General features: G+C 46.3%; 1 protein-coding gene across 2 annotated transcripts in view; it reads right to left on the bottom strand.

Annotated features, from left to right (window-relative positions):
• Nucleotides 1-23,022, bottom strand: part of ATG4B (autophagy related 4B cysteine peptidase) — a 362,353-nt gene that overhangs the window by 184,898 nt on the left and 154,433 nt on the right. For both annotated transcript variants that reach the window (XM_085634168.1, XM_085634170.1), the window contains exon 5: nt 7,707-7,808. In XM_085634168.1, coding sequence (XP_085490294.1) covers nt 7,707-7,808 — 102 coding nt within the window. The remainder of the gene's footprint in view (nt 1-7,706; nt 7,809-23,022) is intronic.

Below are 23,022 nucleotides of genomic sequence, written 5' to 3'. Positions count from 1 at the left end.
TTCGGGAGTATCTTCTGTCGCAGCAAAGGGCAGGGGTCTGTACCCAAAACTGAAAACGCTTCACCTTCCTACATGGAGATTGAGCAGTGACAGTTGACAGCTTTCAACCTTCTGCCCAAAGTCTGCAATGTTATCTTGGCCACCAGGCCATCCCTCCACCAAGACAGTATACGCCTGCCGCTGGAGCAAGTTTGAGGCATGGTGTATAGATAAACAAGTTGACTCTCTATCTGCACCTTTTCTCAGGTTCTTTTATTTATTCATAGTCTAGTCCACCATGGCTCTGCTTTGGGTACATTGAAAGGTTATTTGTCTGCCATAGTGGCTTTTTTTGTGGATACCGGATCAGCCATTCCTTTTCAAATCACCTATTGTAAATAGATTTCTCAAAGGTATTCAACACGTTTCCACAGCTCCTTTCATTATGCTGTTGTGGGGCCTCAACTTAGTGCTCATATTTTTGATGTGTGCTCCCTTTGAGGCGCTACACAACTGTTCTCTCAGGCTCCTTACCATAAAATGGTCTTCCTAGTGGCTATCACATCTGCCCAGAGGGTCAGTGAGCTACAGGTACTGTCATCACAGCCTCCAGACAAACTGGTCTTTCTTAGTAGAGCATCCTTTCTACCGAAGGTGGTAACTACCTTTCATGTAGGCCAGTACATCGCTTTGCCTACCTTTTACTTTCCGCCTCAGCCCTCTAAAGAAGAGAAGAGACTCCATCGGCCAGACCAAAAAAGAGCATTGTTGTTCTTACTTGACCGCACACCACAGTTAGGGATGGATGATCAACTCTTTATGGGGTACGTCGGAGCCAAAATAGGAAAGGCGATGTAGAAATGAACCATCAAACAAAAGATGGTGCTCTGCATCAAAATCTGCTACGCATTGGCCAAAAAGGTTTGGAAGCTCATTCTAACCAAGCCAAGGCTGCAACCACTGCATTCGCTGGTGGAGTACCTGTCCTGAATATCTGTCAGGTAGCAGTGTGTGCTTCTCTGCACACGTTTATAAAACACTACAGCCTGGACATTCAGTCCGGTGAGATGGATATTTGGCCCGTTCGGTCTAACAGGATTTTCTAATCTGATCCGTCTCGCAGCTCACCTCCAGGGAGGTTTTGCTTGGGTATCTATTCTAAGGTAAGGAAACTGTGGCTAAGTCTCTTCCAGATGAACAAGTTACTTATCTTTGGTAACACCTTATCTGGTAGAGACTCTAATTAGCCGATGCCAATGCTCACTGTCAAGCCAGCTTTATTCAGAATTACTCAAACATTTTTTAGCAACCCATCATTCTCCTCCTGATCTTGCTCCACTCTAAAATATTGTCTTGAAAGTGCACAACCTGCATCACACCCTAAAACGAGGTTTGCATCGAGCACTGGAATACAGCTGCCTCAAACGCCATTTTGAACGGCATCCTGCTGAAACTGTAAGCGCCGTGTGGTGTAATAAAAGGATGCCAGGTGCTTGGACTCAGAGCCGCTTTATCTTTTGATAGGCATTCCACAGATGAAACGTGGTGAACAATATTGCTTCTCCCACAGTTTTCAGCATTTCATTTTCAGCTGGTTACTGTAGCTTATACGCTTCACACTTCCATTACAGGGGCATTTTAACCTATCATTCACTTCACTAGCCGACTTCTTTTTTTCTCAGTACCACGCTCATCATTGCTCCATTTGTTTTATGTCACCAAAATCACATACCCCACCCCTCGTTCATTCATGTTACTGTTTTTGTCCTTGTTTAGAAACCTGCACATCGAGATGTGTTACATTCTTTTAGCTATTTGCACTTCTTTATTCAGCAGATTATCTTTTCTGCTTAGTAACTCCTCTAGTTTGCTAATCCTATGGATCAGTTGGTCTCTTAGTTTTTAGCTAAACAGTGCAACACTTTCACGTTTGGTTCAATGCTTCCCCCAGAAATTGCTCCCTGGACAACAATTTGTGATGTTGAACTACCGCATCACCTTTGTAATTCTGCTCTAATGCCCTAGCGGCGTTCTCGCACTCATCATCGTCCAGCTCCGAGTCATTATCACTCAAAGTATTCCTGTCAGGTAAACATTTCCACTCTGCACACTCAAACTGTGCTTAAGTACCAGCAATTTACGTTTTAGCACAAATACCTCACTACCAACTGCTCCAGGTATGTTTCAAATGCATCCCTCCTATCAGGCCTTTATGTGGGCCGGGTCTCACCGGTGCTGAGCACCAGCAGTTTATTAAAGGAGGACTCGAAACTGGTCTCTATCGGGCTCTGTTTTGTGCCCTGGCACAGGCGGTCCGTTTTGTTCCGGACTGCAGTGACAGAAGGCACATCTATGTGCGCATGCTCACACTGCTTACTTCTCACTATTTGAGAAGTTACGGCATGACGTGCTGCCAAGTGAGTGTTGTAGGGGAAGGGAAATCCTTTAAAGAGAGGCATTTTCTCTATGAGTTTCACTTCTCTTTTGGAACTCAGGAGCAGTAACATTGTTGTGGTGTCACCAGGGCTTTAAGTGGAAGCTTTTTCAATATTATACACAAGCCATAGTTGCTGCATATTTATCTTATGCAACTAACAACCATTGACAAAGCCAAAAGTCCTGACTTGTTGTACGTATGATATTACTTGTTGTATCATATATCTGGATGCAATGACAGAAACAGCAAAATACAAGTCGGGCGCACACTATCCTAAGCACAGATTTTTAGCTCACGTGTTTTTAAGCTACGTCCTTAATGCCACTCGGAACACAGCACACAAAGAAACAACAAAATGGCCTCCATGCTATGCTTAACGTAAAGCGGCAGGCATGTGACATTGCTATCCACTTTGTTTTCTGCTGGACACACAGTCAGACGTGTCGCGTCCCTGGGTCTGCTGATACCCTGTGTGTTGTTTATGTTGCAGTGAGTGTGGGGTCATTATCAACCAGAGAGTCGGATTGGTAACGCGGGCACTTGGGAAATGGCCGAAGGGCTGGTAGCCGAGTTCTAGCTGTGGGCTGCTTTTTTGTGCAGCCTAGGGGCTGTCTGTGATGTTAGGATGCCACCGGCGGCCCTGTGGGTGCCTGAGTGGCCTTTCTAAAGGCAGATGGGCGGAGGTATCACTCCCTTTCTCTCGCTGGGCCAGCCCATTAATGTATGGTGATTGAGCGGGGGAAGGGTTCCGGAGCAGAAGTGGTCTCACTTGCATTCATGTGTAGCTCAGCAGTGTGAACTAACCTGTGCATTTTTTTCTATCCAGGCGAAGTTAATAAAACATGCCCCCCACCCCCTTTCTTTTCATAAAACTTCGTTGTGTTTTGCGGAAAGGCAATAAGCAAATGTGAGCCACTTTTTTGGGTGTGCCCGGGCCTATTTTTGATCCCAATCCAACCCTGAGCCCCTCCTGGCTGTGTCCAGGTCCAGGGGCTCGGCCGTCCCGTGTCTAGGCCTGGGCGAAAAGGTCGTTCCGTTCGCGGAAATTGCGATAATTTGACATTTTCGCGTTCCGCGGAGAGCTCGAAAATGTCAAAATTTCCACATTCCGCAGCTTGGCAATAATTTGTTTCTTGCTCGCGCTGTAAAATAATACATTCTCGCGTGCGCGCGATCGCCTTACCTGAATCCCTGCGTTCGCCGACAAGTTTTCTTGATCCGGTCGCGTTGTCCATGAGATGTTGTATTGTTTTTAGTCATTTGCGCTGTCTCGCGACTGTTCGCGCCCGCAGTGACGTCATGCGTCGCGCGATCACGTCTTTCTTCTCGCAATCATGCACCGCGAGACAACTGAAAACAAGATGGCCGCGCCCGCGAGCAACCACATGGGTAAGTTGGCGAGCCGCAACCATGCAGAAAATCTCGCGAACATGCGGAAAAAAAACTTCTGCATCTTCGCGATATTTCCGCGTGTTTGCGATAATTTTTAACATTTTCGCGATAATTTGCGAAAGTGGATTTCGCAAATTCCGCCCACCCCTACCCGGGTCCCGACTTGTGTTCTGAAGGTTGTGTGTATGCGGCATTTATCCAGTACAGGCCAGTCATCCCAACGAGTTGGGGTCGAGCTGGTAGCTGTGGCGCCGGGTTATTATACTGTTTTTAGGGTGCGGGTGGGGGGGCAAAAGAGCAACTTATGTTTAAGGCCCGCGACCGGGCTGTGCCTGGGTCCCGGTGGGTTGTTAGATGCCAGACGGCATGGGTTTGTCCCTAGCTCATAAGGGGTGCAGTCACGGAAGCACGGCCAGGCGCTCGAGGTTCGACCTGTATCGCCATGGGGGCGTGGGGGCGGGGGGATTAGTGCAGTCCCCCCGCTGGACGCACGTTGACTGTGTCATGTTCGCGTTCGAAGCTTATGAATTGTGAATAAGTGCTGTACAGTCTGACATAACTTTCACAGCGCTGTACTTCACTTTGCGAAAGGCTCTCCCAGAGTATGGGTCTGTGGGGTGGCTCGTTGGTTTGCACTGCGGACTTTTGGTGTGTGGTGAGCGGGCGACGCCCAGTGGTGCAACTAGAGCCAAATTTCGGGGGTGGGGGGTGGGGGTGGGGGGGGGATTCTGAGCAAAAAATTCGGGGGGGGGGCTGAACTTTAAGCAATAAGCAGAGTGGAGCTGCAGGGGCTCTTAGAAGGGGTGAAACAACAGCAAGGCCTCATTAACATGCAAATGGTCTTTTAAAGACCTGTGAAGTGATTAGGTGCGGCTACTTTTTTGCCCAGGAAGGTGTCTCATCCCGGGCTGCCACACACGACGGGGGTGGGGGGGGCTGAAGCCCTTTGAGTCCAATGGGTGTTGCGCGCCTGGCGACGCCATTTGGCCCTACTGGTCCTGCCCCAGGCGTTTTGGGGCACGCCTGGTCTGGCTTTGTATGAGGGGGGGTGAACAATGAGAGCGGCGTAACTCCGGGGCTGGGTTGTGCATTTGAGGAGCGGGCGCATGGTCATCGCATCACGTGGCTTTGGGAGGGCAACCTCGCGCCTCGACAACAGGTTCATTGGGATTTGCAGTCGCCTATGTTGGTTGAATCAGGAAGGCGCGCCTCGCAACATAAAATACATTGGGGATCCCGCTATGACATGGATACCCTCAGTAGTTGCGTCCCGTTGCGCAGTTCGGCCGTCCCAGTAGAAGAACGTCGGTTCTGGGAGGCCCTCGCGGACCCTCAGCCTTAATTGTCAAGTAATGGAGCTATACCCGTGCCAGTTGCTTTGGCGAACCTGATGATGCAAATGGTGTGGTCGATGCATGACCCAACGTATATCTGATCCCATCCTCAGCGGAGGGTAGTGCACAAGGGTGCGGAGGCGTGCAGATAGCCAGGTGGATTCCCTCGCGTCGTTGCCTCCGTCCCGCCCTAGGAGTTAACTTTGATTCAGCGAGGTTTGATTGTCTGGCGATGTCGTCGGGGCAGAGGATTGCTCCGATTTCGTTGTGCGTATGGGGTTTGTTCCACTTGCATTTGCTGGGGTGGGGCTGGTTTCGAAATAAGGGTGAATATTGGTCACTTTGAACTGAGTTATACTGTGATGGTGCCACAAAGTGGTAAGGCACTGTTACTTACGCTGGCAGTACGTGGCTGTTTAATGCTATGTATTTGCCAATATTGATCCTTTCATATATTTATTTGGAGTGGACGTGCTACTTTGAGGATGGTTCCTCTGTGACATGTGGGTACACAGGGTGGAGGTCTTTTAATGGTTATGCAAGTGAGGCATGGACCAGTCAAACGGGTTCGCTCTGCGCTTTGCCACACACTCTGAGAAGGGTTTCTCATACAGTAGGCAAGCGAATGAACAAAGTTCATGCTGGCTAGGGTTTGTATGGTTTGGATCGGGGGTTGGCCATTAAGGGTATATGATGCGCTGCTGTGCCAGTGTCCCCTGCTTCTCCCAGTGCAGTTCCCAAGCCCTGCTTCTGTACTTCCGGAGTTTGTGCCAGTCAAATGGGACGATTTACACAATAGATGAACATGCTTGTTTTAATCAATACTTTGTTTCAGTTAGAAGGGAAGATGTGCAAAATTCGGTTATGCCCCTGACAATTATTTTTCGACTTGAAATTTGTTCATGTCAACCTTATTTAAGTTGGGTGGGGCGAGTTGCCTAACAGCCGATATGTATAATTGACAGTTCGGATGGCTTGTGGAGCGAGGGATGCTTGGTCTGCTCGCATGGGCAGGTGTTTCTTCGCGGGCTTAGCTTTGCATGCTACTCTGCGTTTGGTTTACCCGACTTGGGTGATGCATTGGGATTTGTTGCAGGCATGCGCTGAGAGATGGGATTTTCGATGCCATGCAACACCATAAACTTAACCTGGTTTAGTAATCGGGCCAAGGAGTGGCTGCATGACTCTCTGGTTCTGGAGATGGTTAGTTTGTTGGCATGCCTTTCCAGATGTGTGTTGCAAGCACGCACATTTTGTGGTTTCTGTCTCCTATGGCAACACCTTTAATAAAAACAGCTGGCCTTTCTGGTTCCTTAATGTAGATAACAGAGCAACATCGCTGTGGCCAGGTGGGCATATGATACAGGGCGATCCGGAGGCTGATTGGTACACAGGGGTACCCTTTCAGGAGCATAATAGGGGTGCCTTATGCCAAATCTCAGGAGTCTTTACAGCAGGACCCTGGATGAAAATGTGGGCGCCCGCTAGTCTTTTGGACGGTTGTAAGCCTGAGCAACGGGGGCTTGCCATGCAACGCTGCACCACTAAAAAGGTGGGAGTAAAGTTATGGACTGGTGGCTCATTGTATTTGAGGGGGATAATCCCCACATAAATGGTAGCACCGACTGAGTTGGCCACAGTGCAGTTTGGCTCATCAGGCGGGCAGGGCAGCTTAGGTTAGTCACCGCTGCCTGCCCTTGGATCGCTCGTAAGTTATCCCACCACGTTGGCATACAACTTGTATGAAAATAAACCTGCAACAAACTGTTTTCCAACAAAATTTGTGTGGACTGATTATTTTGTGCTGCATGACCAATTACTGCTAAGTGGGGGGTTACCGACATCAGCACTGTCAGTAGCGCACAGCACCAGGGAATGTTTCAACAAGTTCTAAAATGTACTGGTTCCTACATAGTTCCTTCAATGCAAAGCAGCTCCTTTAGTGTGCTGCTCAGAACACAGCACACAAAGAAACAACAAAATGGCCTCCATGCCATGCTTAACGTAAAGCGGCATGCATGTGACATTGCTATCCACGTCTATGCCAGACCTCCTAGGCTGATATCAGATCAAGAGGAATCGCAGGATGGCTATGTCAGGCATCGTGAGGCTTGTTTCGGAAAATATTTCCCTCCACCGTATATCCTCTCGGTCTATATGCCGTAACTCCACTAATTACAACAAACATCTCAAAAAGAGTCAGCTGTACACAGATCTGCAGGGACGATTAAGTACATCTTTCCAGTCCAATGTGCCCTTCACGGTGTATCCGCCGGTGCATTCAAGAATTGACAACCACCCATTAATCTCCAAACATAAGGAAAAGAGGAGAATTTTTATTAAGGCTTTCGGCTTCATCAGAGAGGTAGTAGTTCCCCAGAGCTGAATCCTCTCCCCACTTCTAAAGCTAACACTCCATCCTTGCATTCTAACATAAGATGGAACACTCTTAATGAGACGCAACAGAAAGGACTGTAGGTAAGAGGGGTACGAATAATGAGACATTAAAAAGTATGGATGTTCATTCACACCCCTCATCATCCTCAGGCAGATGCCCCACCTACCTATTTGGTGGATAGAGTAGTAGCTGTCTTTCTTGTCAATAAAGGCGTTCAAAATGCTGAAATAGGTGTCCTTCTGCTTCTGGTCCTTCCTCCATCGCCAATCTAAACAGACAGTGGGTCAACCGGGTTAGACTGTCCATGATTCTCTGCCAACACAATTAGATCCAGTGTGTTTTGAATTTCCACCCCACTTCCAAATCTCCCACTCTACTCACCTCTTTTTGAAAGAAAAAGGAAAAGCAAGCATGACTCAGTATTGGGCTTGTCAGGGTGAGACTTACAGGAAGACAAGCTCTTACTGGTATTCATGACTATGGAGTGGCAAAGGGTGTGGGGGCAAAAAGTATGCAAGAAAAAGCTGCACAGTAGGTCTTACAAGTGACCCTTCAACAGGATCGAACACATCGTAGTTGCTATGTAGATTTGGATTGATGTCCTGTCCCAGAATTACCCTTGAAGAAAGGAAGCACAACTTTATCTTTAACACCAGTTCTCTATCAAGTCTATCTTCAGCAAATTTATAAATACATTTTCAGTCCATGTGTGAAAGCCTGGCACACTATTAAAACAGAGAAAAATCTCTCTAAATAAGTCAATTAGACAATGTCTGTGTAAAGTAAACTTTTTCTTTTGCCTTTGCCTAGAAAATCAAAAATGGAGTTAGCACATAAAGCATCCTTGCTGCCTAAACTGTTTTTCATTTTTCACTTATTTAATGATAGAAACATTATAGAAAATTGCCCCCACATGCATGCAGCCTCACTGAGAGGTAAAACCACACTGTCCTCTCAAGCAGCCAAGGACTCTCAGCGTTCTAGCAAGAAGCAACATCACAGTTGAGCTCTCTGTTGGTTTTGACTGGCTTCTAATTAATTATTTGACATTCCCAATCTTGCTTCCATTCCTGCACCTCTATCCAGTATTTATGAATTTAATGGCATCTATGACAGAATTGGATGGTCAGTTAAGAAACCTGGGAGGATACTCTAGATAGAGAACTATTGTTCCAATTACACTCCCTTCTCTAGCAAGGGATTCTCCACAGATCCATAACCCTTGTCAGAGATTCCAAAGAGGAGGAAGAATTGGAGTGTGATTAAACAGATACATTTCTGAAGGACACACTGCCCTGTGCCCTCAAGCTGCCAATGACTAACTATTCCAGCATGAAGAAAAGTGAAGTTACGCTCTGTTCGTTTTGATTGTGATTCTCAACCCTGTTTTCATTCCAGAGGCTCCATTCACTGTTTATGAATTTAATGAAGACACCAATGGCACGATGGGAGGGTCCGTCATGCAACTCAGGAAGATACCATGGACAGAGAACTATTGTTACAGCCAAGTAACTTTTCCATATCCACAAAGGGATCCTCCATTGATACATAACTTTTTGAATAGATGCAAAAGTATCCCCTTCCTAAGGAACATTACTAAACACTGCGATGGTGGCTGCCTTTTCTCTTACTGAATGAGCTCTTGGAGGCCAAAACAGATCCCATTTGCTTTTTGATAGCACACTTTTTAGTAACATACAACCCATCAAGAGGGGTTACACACTGCCTTGCATAAATAATATGAAACGGAATGAGTGGCCGAACAGGATAATGAGCAGATTTGAAAAGGGCGACTTGTGCTCCATCCTCATCTTAATCAGCTTTCATCGCAGCTTGACTAAATAGATGCACTGGGAGTACTGGCACAGAGGTTGTGGGAGTGAGAGGAATAAGGATCACATAGAACTATAACCTTGCTAATGGTGGAAAGAGAGTGATAAGAAACACCGAGCATTGTGACTGCCATCATGGTGAAACCTATTGTAAAGAAAAAGACTTGTCATTGGGAACAGAAAGTGATTTGCAATAAGTGAGGGGACAGTGGCTGCTTCCATGAGACCAATGAGATGATGATGTGGGTATTGAGCTAGGGACGAGGCAGCTTCCGGCCAAAAGTGCAGGCCAAGAGGTATCTGTAGACAAAAGGAGGATGGTGAGAGAGCGGAAGGTGCCAACCCTGGACCCAAGAAGTAAGCAGTACACTTCAATGGGGGGGGGAGAGACAAGCCCATGATGAGCAGGGGGTGTCAGTAGTGAGGCCTTGGTGAAAGAGTGGCCTACACCAGAGACTTACAAAAAGAAGGTGAGTCCAATTGGGGGCCTGTGGGAGGATGGTGGGCACATAGGTTTGGCATGGCAGATAATTGTCAGAGGCACCAGGTTATCAAAGGCACCTTGCTAATTTATGCTGCATGTATGGCAGATGCAGACTGCATGCAACAACTGTACAGAATACCATTCCTTGGTTGTGAGACAATTTTAAACATTGAAAGACATATTAGATTTAAACTAACCACCACATGCACCAATGTGATTTTCCTCAGACAGGAAAGGGATGCCAAGGGTCAACTGCACCTACAAACACTATGAAAGGAACAGTCAGTGTCTTTGAGCCTGAGAGTCCTGGCACTGTCTTGACAGCCTATGCCTTGAGCAGTTCCCATCGGAAAGGGTGGACCAGGAAGCAAATGAAGCCTAATCCAAAGTTTACACAGCAAGGGCCCTTGGAGTTGCCCTAGTAATGGAATATCAATGGGTGCCAGTTTTGAGGGCACCGGTGACTAAGCAAACTATATCAAACACTGGGGGAATATCCAAATCACTAAATTATACAGTGCAAAATAGGAGCATTTAGAGTTATTGGGAAACAGAACACAGGGGCTGAACCGACTGAAAGACTTGTGACGCTGCTGGTGATGAGATATCCCCGAATTGGGCATTGCCACTTGCTTCTATTGCATACTGATGATATGATGTTGAAAAGGGCCTGAAGAAATGCTGCAACAAAGAAAATGCTAAGTTCAATGTCTGCCAACAGTGACACAGGCAACAAGTGAGCTCAGTCAGAACTTCTCTGAAAAGAACGAAAGACAAATCTGCCTCTCCTACTATAACACAAGAATTCCTGTAATTCTTAAAAGAAATAAAAGAGAGGTAAATATCATTCAAGTTGACCTAAAATCATGCTACTCAGAGTTACAGAGGGACATTGGAGCTCTAGGCTAGAGAGTTGATTGAAAGGAAAACAGTTGATGAATGCTCTGAAGAGCTGCACCACCTTAAAATATAGACTACATCTTTTTTTACCGGCTCGTCGATCGTAAGCCAGATTGCACCGCATTCTGGTGTCCACTGATATATTCACCTACATAAACAGAACATATATAATAAATGTTGTGGATTTGCGGAAAAAGGAATGTTTGGCTTACCTACTTCAGTACCTGGCAAAAGTACAAAAGTGCTTGTCTGAAGTTCTTGGTTTAATGGATAAATGTTTGATATAGCTGTCTTGAGGGTTTCAACGTACACGTTATTGGGTCTGTCGAACAATCAAATGTATCATTTACACATGATATCCATGATTATGATTCCTAACAGAAAATTATCTGAAGTACATTTTCTGACAGTAATGTTGTATGGTAACCTTCCAGTGCACTTTGAAATATAATTTTTTTTTTTATTGTCATAACATTTCAAGTTGTTAAAGTGTACCATGCTCTGGGAAGGGCAGAGCATCTGGGGGAATTAACAGCTGTAATTGGAGGCCGTAGCTCATTACACCAGTCTCCAGTAACCATGGATCTGTAGTTACTTTTTCCCACTTAGGAACAAAAATATGGTACTCTGCCTCCCACCGAGTTGCAATGGGATAGGCTGGCAAAAAAGGAAACCATTGCTTAGGATCTATTGCTGAAGCATTAGATGAAACTGTGATTTAAATTCTAACTCTTCTGTTACCTAAGCCTCTGGTGACACAACTTGAGGAACCAATTGTTTAACCTTTTTTTGGTCATGCTAAAAGTACTCCTTGCTCCTGGGCTGCAAAAAATTGCAAGCGGATGGTCAACTGATCTCTTCATCAGTATGCAATCCAAAGAGACAATGGGAACATTTTAATTGCAAATTGGTTATGATGAGAAAAATCAATGGCCAGGAATGCAAATGTAAAATTAAAGTATGAGAAATCAGGTGAGCCAGTGAAATCAGTCACATAGGCTGATGCCCGGTAAACCGGTTCAATATTGCCTGGCCCTTAATCAGTTGAGACTTCAACCTCTATCCTCCTCTCATAGGAATTCAGGAACAGCATCCATCGTCTACCATCTACTGTGATCAAGTCTCCTCAAAATACAGGCATCCTTGGTTGACAGGCTCCGCAGTGCGACCTTTTTTTTCTGAACACATGCAGTTGGAGGATTTCCTAACTAGGAGAGCTGCCTCACTCAGATTGTTTAGAACTTGTTCTTAATTGCTATTACCACTAAATAAGCAGTAGGTTGCAGTCTTTCAAGTACACTGTTTCCATATCCGCAACTGTGGATTTTCGTCTGGGTTTATTTCAAGAAGGGAGGGGAGGATTATGTTTAACCTTTCTTCTTTAAATCTCAGCTGCCAAAAAGAGGAACAAGGAAAACATTTGTTTGGGATTTCATATAACATTAATACAAAGAACAAAAACAACAACTTGCAGTCAATCACAATCCACACTTACGGGACTTAATGTAAAGTAATGTGATTTTATAAAGTGTGCGATTACCCCAAGAGGTGTCCTGTTAATGGGATTGACAGGTAAGCACATGACATCAGATGAAGCAGAGAAAAATCAGAATAAGAATGTTTGAAGTCTATTTAAGAAACTAAGGTGGTTGGAGGTGGTTCTGATGTCCAGGAGTAGGGAGTTCCAAAGTTTGGCAGCAAGATAAAAGATGGCTCTGTCTCCTTTCCTGGCTCTCCTAATAGACTGCTCTACAGGAGATGGTGCAAAGGGTGGGAGAAGGAATATAGTGTTTAAACATAAGCTTTGAATGTGAAGGGCACATATTCAACACAGCTTTATAACTAAGGCAAAGAGACTTAAAGGAAGAGTGTTTCTTGATCGGGAGCCAGCAGAGTTGTCTGAGATGAGAGGAAAATTGAGGAGGTACTTGCCGGTGGAGGAGATACTCAGGTGCCTCTAAAAGGAGAGATTACCTGTAATCCAAATGGGACGTGATCAGAGAATGGACTTCAGTTTTCCTGGTTTCTGTGGGAAGAAGATGAATGATTTTTCTCAGCGTATGGAGAAGTACAAAGCAGTTGCCTGACAGTTGGTTGACGTGTTTGGAGAAGAAGAGATTGATATCAAACTAAATGCAAAGACTTTTAGCTCAGGCCATTCAGGAGGCGGGGATTGAGATCAGTAGGCCACCATGCAGGGGACCAAGGGATAGCTGATGGTTCAAACAACAAGAGCTCTGTCTTGCCAATGTTTAGTTTAAGGCAATGGTCCATCATACAAAGGCTACTACCCCCATAGAGGGGCAGAAATTGGCCTGTCTTGAACTATAGTCCTTGGAAAATGAGATGATAATTTGGGTATCATCTCAATAAGAGAGCACATCAAAGCTAAAACAATGAACTAAGAAGGCAGGCATAAGTCTTTTTAAAAAAAGTGGGTCTGAAGCCCCTTTGAGGCACCGCAGATGATCTTGGATGATTCCATTTGAAAAGGAGGGGCCAGCCTAGAGTGGAACAATGTAGGCATGTTTTTAAGTGTCAGGGACAGAGCTGACAATAGAATACTGATACCAGAGGATGCAGAGGTGGGTCAGGACAGGATAGAGAATGTCAGGGACAAGGGTGATGGTGTAGGGGGAGCACATGGGTGACCGGGAGAGCCTTATTTGATCACAGGCAGAAGGATTTCAATAACAGAGACAGATGGGCAGCTGGATTGATTAAGTGAGGGGTTGACCAAGGGTTCAATTGTGAATATAGTTATGAGAGTGGTAATCACATCCGTTAGGGGGAAATAGAGACTGAATTGACATGTTTTCTGATTGAAAAACCAAGATAGGTGGGAGCAGAGTTCCTCATTGGTAGAATTTCATTTTAGCATATGCCGCTAGATGAGTTAGGTCCTCTATGATGTTAAACCATTTCCCTAATGGCGTTTCGGACAGCTTCTGTTCTGGTAGTGTAATAGGGTTTCCAGATGACTGAATTAAGTAGTGTTTATAAAATGATTTGTGAATCAGTTTAAAGGAGGAGCCCGAAATGCATTCCACTTTTTTGCACAGTTGTTTAGCAGCCCTCAGCTCATTGTTATACCAGAGAGCTGTAAAGGGAGCACTGCAACTTGAGTGGAATAAGGGAATTCAAGGCTTCACCTAACAGTATTTCCTAAACTGGGGGTCGCAAAAATCCAATCTATAAAAGTGCCTTTCAATTCAAAATTTATCTTGTCACATTTGCAGTGCTTCAAAGACGGAAGATCAAACGTCAGGCTAAGTCTTCTGACAAATTGCTGCTTTTTTAACATGGGGATTGGTGTTTTTACGAACTCCTCTCACTTTGCAGTCAGCGAAAAAAAAGTAAAGTGAACTATGTGACAATCTTGCTGGTGTACATGGAGTGTAAAATAAAAGGCTGTTATTTTTTGTAATACAAAACAAAAAGTAAATACCTTTACCTAGCAGTTAGGAAAGTAAACATGAAGCACATTGTTTTGGTAATTCTAAAGCATGATGGAAACAAAGATTTTAATAGGATCAGAACAAATCATCAAACTTTTTTTTGACGCACAAATGATACATATTCACTGAAGCCCAATTTCCACACGTTGGCATTTGTGTGCAATATAGTTTTATCAGTAAAATTGTATGCCAATGTAAATTCGGTGGCCATTTTGATGGAAAATGTGCTGTTTGTAAATGACAGTGCGTTATCACACAATGCTTTAGTTACATTAAAAAAATTATCCGCCTCATGTTCAATAACGCTAGGTGGGACACGGAAGTCTGTCGTTCTAAAAATTAGATTGTGATTCTAAAATTTTTGGGAAGCACTGACCTACCCAGAACCCTAAGTGTCTGTAGCTACTGGGAGTGAAGTAGAATTAAAATAATAATGGGTAAGTTATCAGACAAAAGGTTAAGAGGTAACCATGCAAAAAGGGGCACTTTCCTACAAGTAGGAGTTCTAAAATCCCAGATGTGGGCTATATTTACAGGACCCCTATATCACCAAGCCATTCAACGACTCAAAGCCTCTGACTTAAGGAGCGGTCTGTCAGATGAGGCCAGGATGGGGATTCAGCGGTGGCTTGGCCGCATGGAACGCGGAATGGAAGGGCCATTTTTGGCTCAACAATCTGACCTCCAAGTAGGTCCCACTCAAAGTGAATTTGTTTGCTTCATGATTTGACCATCAACTGCTGGGATATTTTAGTTGTAGACCATATCCATTTGCAGAAGTGGAGGAAACTTTCACACCGAACTGAGGAAAGGGTGCAACTTTGTGCGTCTGCCCCAATCTTGATTACACACCTGGCAACCCACATAAAGAGACAAGCGAAATACCTTGTGCTGGAGACATCATCTGGAGGTCTCAAGTCTAGTTTCGAGTTCTTCTGGAACATTTTTGGTAATTTTCCAATCTTTCCTTCTCAAATTCTGAACATCCTAATAGATTGTCAGGAAAACCTGCACCACTTGGTTCTGGAAGGCTTATTGTGTTTGATGGTGATGCTGGGAGATCTCAGGACGTCTGAGTTTGGCTTAAAGCTTCAGAAACAAGCCTGGGCACAGAGCACAAATCAAACGATATGGCAGAGATTAAAGATGTTTCCGTTGGTGAATGTGAACTAGCGGATTTGAGATTGGTGCAGAAAAAGTTAATGCCTGTAGGGCAGCCATCTCCACAGGTTTACAAAAGATCAACAGGGTGCCTATGTGAGAACATACAATATTATGTTGACTACTTAGAGGGATATGATTGGCTTGCCGTTCCCAACCTTGAGCCACCAATCTGGTATTAAAATTTCTTCTGTCTTGGCTGTCAAATGAGTTTCTGCGGAGAAGAGGTTTTTCGCAAAGACAGCAATGCTTCTCTTTTTTGCAAAGGTGTATCAGATATGTGCATTGGAACTGTACAGGAGGACAAAGTGAATTTTACTACTACTGGGAGGACTCAGTGGACTACAGGCAGAGTATCATACCAAATTTAGTAACTGAAGATATTGTGTACATTTATATTTAGTGTTATAACCTGTGAACAGTTTACAGATATTTCTCACTCAGCGTCAGGGGATAGATATAATGTACAATATCTGATTTGTTTTGGTTCTTGAAACACGAGTCAGGACATTAGATGACTGATTCAGTTCAAGAGGCAGTCTGGCATGAAGAAAGAGGAAGTGCTCTTCTCCTCAGTGCTGAGGTATTGGAGAGGCTGTGGCCAAACTGATTATTGTTAATGAATAGTTCTCTGTAAGAAAAATGTTCCATGTGTTTTTTATTTCTTCATGCATGTGTTCCAGTTCTTGGAGGACCTGAGCTGGCAGTTCAGGCTGGATTGTTCTCAGTGGATCAGGGTCAAGCCTGATTTGCATCTAAACCGAGGTGGCATGGTGTGCAAAATAATAACAGACTGGAAAGCAGCCCTGAGTAATTACCAGTAGCTGAGATTAATTCAAGCATTTTATCTATCACTTTTGTATATTTCAGTGTGTAGCCCTATGTGGGACGGGTATGCCCAGACGTGGGTCCAGTGTATGCGTTACTAGAACCAAGCTACACTTGATTGATGAGCCCTACTCAGGGAGAAACTGGTCATAGGTTGCTTGTGTTTCAGTTCGTGGGAGGACCTGGCTCGGCAGTTCAGGCTTGACTGTTCCCATTGGTGCAAGGTGAAGACTGATTTGCATATGGCTGGGTTCAAACTGAGGAGGCATGGTGTGCAAAATAACGATGGACTAGGATGTGGCCCGAGTAATTACCAGTGGCTGAGATTCATTCAAGCATTCCATCCATAACATTTTGTGTACTTCAGTGTGTCCTCCTAAGTGGAACAGGTACGCACAGACTTGGGTCCGCATGCTTAGTGTCTTGCGAGTTAACAATGACAGAACCCTTTTAGCTCCTGATGAATGCTGTACAGCTATGACATAATGGAGCGAGTGTCTTGCAGTGAAAGTTGAGTTTGCAGTTACACACAGAGGAATAAAGGCGTGTGAAACCAAGCTCAGTGTGTGCCATAGTCATTTACCGGTACCCCGGCTGGGAAGACGCTACAAATGGCGATGAGACACAGGGAACGTAACCGAAGATTGACTGCTCTCTCAGAAAGGTTGCGGTGATTCAGCCGAACTGCTCGTGCGTGCCACGTATGCTGTCGAAGTACAGAAAAAACATGTGGAGTAAAAGCGCTGTTCCAGCTGCTGTGAAGTAGTTGAAAATGAAAGCATTTGCAGAGAATATACACGTCGTTGGTTGAGAAACTGTTGATCAGGCCATACATAAAGGTAGTAGGCAACATAGAGCCATACCTAGTACGAAGTGATAATGCTGCAATTACAAGAGCTGCGAAGCAGAGATCAACTCGGTGTCAAAAAGTGCAAGATGACGCTGCGATTATAAGTGCTGCGAAGCAGAGATCAACTCGGTGTCAAAAAGTGCAAGATGACGCTGCGATAATAAGTGCTGCGAGGCAGAGATCAACTAGGTGTAAGCAAGTGCACAGAGGCGCCAAAAGCAAAGTGATCTAGGGGTTCGAAATAGTGGCAGGTTGTTGTTCCAATGGAGACCAACAAGAAAATCACATTTCCAGTTATCATTAAGAATGATCCAGAGGCCAGTACGTCACAAGGTCTTGGAGAGAATGAGCTAGAAACAGTGGACAAAAGACTGCCACGTCCCCCCTCAATAAGTTCCACACTGGTATACAAGGCTGCCACTTTCTTGAAACCACCATCATCATTTGATACCGCCGAAAAGCAAAATATTGGCGCTCGATGGAACATGTGGATAGAGACATTTGAAGATTTCATTGATGCACTTGAAGAGACTGATAACAAAAAGATGACCAAATACCGCAAAAATCTGGCTAGTGATGGCGTAAAGGAATTCATAAACAAAATGTCACAAACTGACAAAGAAATCAGATACCGTCAGATTAAAAAACCTTGAATCTCAAGTTCAATGCCATGCCGAATGCTGACTACGAAAGATATGTTTTTAGTCAAGAATAAGAGAAAGTTGGGGGCGTGGCGAACCGCCGAGGGAAATGGACGCACGGTAGCTTAGCTCCATAGTTCCACTCCCTTTAATATCCTGTAAAATAGCTTTGCCCCGAGCGGAATCGTTGGAAACAGGGATTGCCTGGCCCCCGATGCCTGTCCTGCCGCTCGCCAGAAACTTGCCCTGCATTGTGACATCCTGGGGAAGAGAGCTGGCCGGAGCCAAGCTGCCGTGCAGATAGACACGGACCCGGCTGCGTAGTCCTCGTCTGTATACCTGCACTTTACACCGCAGCTGCGGTGTGCATCCTGAATCCACCTCCTTGCGAGGGGGCTGCGCCGAGGTGGACTGCCAGCCGCCACAGCGACGCATTGATTTGCCCCTGGACGCGCCCGCTGGGCCTGCGGATGTCGGAATGGGCGGCGGTGGTGACGCCTGAGGGCCCGAGATTCCAGGGGCTGACTGGGAAGGCCCTGCATTGCTGTACCTGACTTTATTGGTCAGACTGGATTATTCCCTCCCCCCTCCCCTTCACGCCAGGCATCTTGTAGGCCCTCGATAAATCTAATAACCGTTTTACCGTGACTGCGGTTTTGAAGCTGCAATGAAGTCATCTTGAGTGACGGGGCAGGAAGAGAGAGCCCCCGGACCACTTATTGTAGTGCCTGTAGATGTCTGATTAACGTTGACAAAACGGTGCGGTGCAGTATTGGTGCCAACCTTGACAAATTAACCCTGTGAGGGGGGGCTGCCTAACGACCACTGGACTCCTAGCTCTTCTTGGCGGTAGGGGTGTGGAATACTCAAGCGTCTCCCAACCGCTAGTGGGACATTGGCATGCGTGGCGGACAGAACGGACGGCTGAGTGTGTCAGAGAAGGGGAGCTGATTTCCACACCACTATTGAACCGGGCCCCACCCTTCGACGCAGCAAAAACTCACTGGGGTGTGATTCTGTGTGATGCCAGTGGTGATATCTACAGTGTTCCGGGATCTGGGCCTCACTGGCGAAACCCGACAGGCCGGAGAGGGCTTTATCCCTTCCGCAGGCGGCGGTGAGTAGCCGGGATGGATTGATCCCCTCTTTGTATACACCAGTCACACCGGCCACACGATGGCGAGTGGCTGCAGCGGCAGGGGCACAACTCAAGCAAAGCTTGAAAAATTTGCGTGGCAAAAAGGCCAGGATGAGAAACAAACTAAACCTAATTCTGGTAGCAATCATCCGGACCCTACACTGCAAGACATCTTAACAGCCATTACTACGGTGCGCACATCTCTTGACACCGATGCGTCGGCGGTCTCCCTTATCAGAGCAGATATGTGGAAAATGGCTGAACGCATTACCGAGGTCGAAACCACGACCAAGGATCTAAGGAATGACACTGATCTCCTCAAGCACCAAGTCTCTGAACTTCAAATCAATCAAGATGTGCTCAAGCGCCATGTCGACGACTACGAAGGTCGAATGCGACGTAATAATATTCGCATCATAGGTGTGCCAGACCGGGCTGAGGGGCAAGCGGCAGATCTATTTATCGAAGATCTGATACTACAACACCTCCAGCCAAAGGGGCTGTCCAAGTACTTCTCCATTGAAAGGGCGCATCGAGTACAGGGCAGGCGTCCCAGACCCAGGGCACCGCCCAAGCCTCACTTGGCGCGAGTGTTCAATTTCCGTGATAGAGATGCAATACTTCAGACAACAAGGGCTGCCCCACCAATTGCCATCGACAATAGCAAAGTAAACTTCTTTCCAGCCTTTACGCTACGAGTACACAAACAACGTCATAGTTTCCTGGAAGTGAAGAAAGCACTACGTGACCAGGAAATGAAATACGCCATGCTGTTCCCAGCGAAGCTACGTTAGTATCTGAAGGGAAAGTGTGGTTCTTTAGTAGGCCTGAGGATGCATTGGACTGGCTCGACGGCTGCCGCACGGTTGGCAAACAGAACCGTAAATCAACGTCTGACAATGGCAAAACAGACAGTCTGAGCCGCCAGCCTCGGTCCCCACAGGGTGGTGACGCCACAACGAAGGATTCAACGGACCAGAGCCAAGCCGATTGAAGCTGTGTGATGGCGGTTTCCAGTAACAGCGGCCTATTCTGTCATGCCCTTCCATTTATAAACTGCCTCACTGCAAGTTTGTTTTGAGTCAGAACCCTTATGTCCTTTGGTGTCGTTGCCTGTAACTCTCATGCCGAGTTTGCTTCCTGTTGAGGGGTATCGTTAACTTGTCATTATTTGCAGAATGTTGTGTCTTGGTTTGCGGTTTATGGGGTTGCCGCGAAGGGCAAAAGTGCCAACACAAATTGATGTCCCAGGGAGTGGGGTTGGATCACGTTCCTTAGTATGTTAAAGGTGGGCGATAGGCACTATGCAAATTTGGGGAGGCGGGTGGTTCGATACCTGTTGTGCAGAGAGGCAGGGTGGGGGGAGGGAGAGGGGCGTTTTGCGGGTGGGGGGGGGATTTGCTTGCTTTGTTTTTGTTGTTGTTGTTTTAGTGTGATGGCTGTGACGAAAACTGTATTATCTACTCAGACACACCCGTAGTTCAGGCATTCCGTACTTTGTCACATACACTGGAGATGGGGGCAGACAGAGTCCCAATGTATTCATATGTTCCATGTCAGATAGTAACGTGAAAAGGTCACTCCGCATAATCATGTGGAATGTCAACGGCTTGGGTGATAAATTTAAGCGAGGGGTCATACTCCAATACCTCAAGAGACACGCTCCTGATATTGCCCTTCTACAGGAGACACACCTCATTGGAAACACCTGCAAAGAAGTAGATCGCTGGGGATATAGGTTGGTGGCACATGCGGGTTTCATGACTGGCTCTAGAGGGAGAAGGCATTCTTCTTCTAAAGCAATGCCCATTTATAATACATAAGACTTGGGTTGATAGCCAGGGCAGATACACGGCGATAGCGGGGACATGGGAGGTAAAATCCCTTAACATCATTTCGATTTATATTCCTCCAGCATTGAAGACCACCACGATGTCCGACCTGGGTAAACTTCTGTGAGGTCTCCCGACTGGCCTCTTGGTGCTGGGAGGGGATTTTAATCTCGCCGTAGATGGCCGGATTGCCTGTGGCCCCCCCCCCCCCCCCCCCCCCCGCCAGGCCCGCATGACACTTCACCCCTGATGGACTTTTTCCTGGCATTTTGTCTGGTGGATCTCTGGCGCCACTTTAACCACCTGACGCAGACATTTACCTTTCACCCTGGGGCACATGGCAGTCAATCCAGAATTGACCACCTATTTACACATACTGACGACCTCTCCTACTTTATTGATGCTAGGTCCCTGGCACGTGGTATTTCAGATCATTCGCCGGTCTTTACTCAACTGACATTGCCTCAGACTACCCACCGCCTCACCCTCTCCATCAACCCCAGGTGCCTGAAAATTCCGTAGGTTAGAAGTGCCCTACTCAAGGACGTAGACCATTATTTTACTGAGAACACACATACAGTTCAGTCCCACTGTACGTTATGGGGGGCCTTCAGGGCGGTAATCAAGGGCCAGGCACTCTCCTTGGTGTCAGGGAATAAGAAGGAACGGACAGCTAGATTGGAGACCCTAGAGCAGGAGATCCGGGAGTTAGAGGATGAGGTGGCAACCAGAGATGATGAACAACTGGCCCATGCATTGAGTGTTAAATGCCTAGATTATCAACAGTTAGCGACAGAGTCAGCTAGGGCGAAACATAAGGCGACTCTCCACAGAATCTATGAGCTAGGCGATGCAACGGGTAAAATGCTTGCGTGGTTGGAGCCTCTCGGAGATGGGTGCCCCTTATAGAGATGGAAGGGGGTGAACTGGTGACAGATCCCAACACATTGCAAGGCCTTCGCTTCTCAATTTACATCCATATACTCCACCACGACCCATACTACTCTACAAGACTCAAGAGACCTCCTGTCCACAATTCCGGTGACGGTACTTACCCCAGAAGATAGCGATTCATTGGAGGGTGACCTCACGGAAGAGGAACTCGCGACTGCCATAAACGGAATCAAATCAGGTCAAACTATGGGCCCTAACGGGCTTCCAATAGAACTGTTCAAATTAGTGTCCTCCAAGATAACGCCCACCCTTTGGGCTATGTATTTAGAGAGCTATCAGACCAGATCGTTGCCTCCTGACAATGCTGGCCTCCATTGTTGTCATACATAAACCGGGCAAGCCAGTGACGAAGTGTAAATCTTATCATCCAATCTCGTTGTTGACTGCCAAAGTCAAAATCCTTGCCATGGTATTGGCCAATTGTTTAATGCCAGTCATTTGTAAGATTGTACATCCTGACCAATCGGGCTTTATGCCTGGCGGCAATACGGCCCTTAACCTCCGACGACTCCACAGGTTGATGGGGGTTACTCACACTATTCTGGAGGACGCCGCAGTGCTGTCACTTGATACCAAAATGGTGTTCGATACTATAGAGTGGCCATATCTCTTCGCACTCCTCGAGCGCCTGGGGTTCAGTCCTCATTTTATCCAATGGGTTAGGCTGCTCTACACGGGTCCCACCGCTCAAGTAGTAGTCAACCAACACACTTCACGATGCTTCCCACTAGAGAGGGGAACTAGGCAGGGTTGCCCCTATCACCCCTTATATTTGCCCTATTGCTGGAACCACTGGCGACCTGGGTCAGGGGTGACCCCATAATTAGAGGACTGAAGAGGACTGACCAACATGGGGACAATTTACCTCTACGCCGACGATGTTCTGCTTTACATGGCGGCCCCTTCGGCATCAATTCACAGAATCCTACACATCTTTGAAATCTTTAGTGCACATTCCGGGTATACTATTAACTGGACAAAATCAGTTCTATTTATGCTACAGGGCTCCACTCCAAGGATGCCTAAAGCCACCAATATCACAGTTGACACTGATGGTTTTCGCTACCTCGGTATTTATATCACCCCGAATCCGAGCCACTTCTATGACGCCAACCTCAAAGCTCCGCTGACCAGGTTTCGTAGAGATGTTCTGTATTGGCGAACATTGCCCCTCACTCTGCTGGGAAGAGCGACTTTGTTTAAAATGCTAGTTCTTCCCCGATTTCTGTACACATTACAGAATACCCCTCACAGGGTCCCAGATACCTATTTTGTCAGTGTGGAAAGCGAGGTCAGAGCTCTCCTATGGAACGGAAAAAATCTGCGTATCGCAACACATAAATTGACCAGAGGGTGGTACGATGGTGCTATTGCATTACCTGACCTGCAACAATATTGCTGGGC

This window comes from Triturus cristatus, chromosome 11 (assembly GCF_964204655.1).
Source record: "Triturus cristatus chromosome 11, aTriCri1.1, whole genome shotgun sequence".
Classification (NCBI taxonomy): domain Eukaryota; kingdom Metazoa; phylum Chordata; class Amphibia; order Caudata; family Salamandridae; genus Triturus; species Triturus cristatus.
The sequence above is the reverse complement of the archived record's forward strand: the minus strand, read 5'-3'. Positions and strand labels throughout refer to the sequence as shown.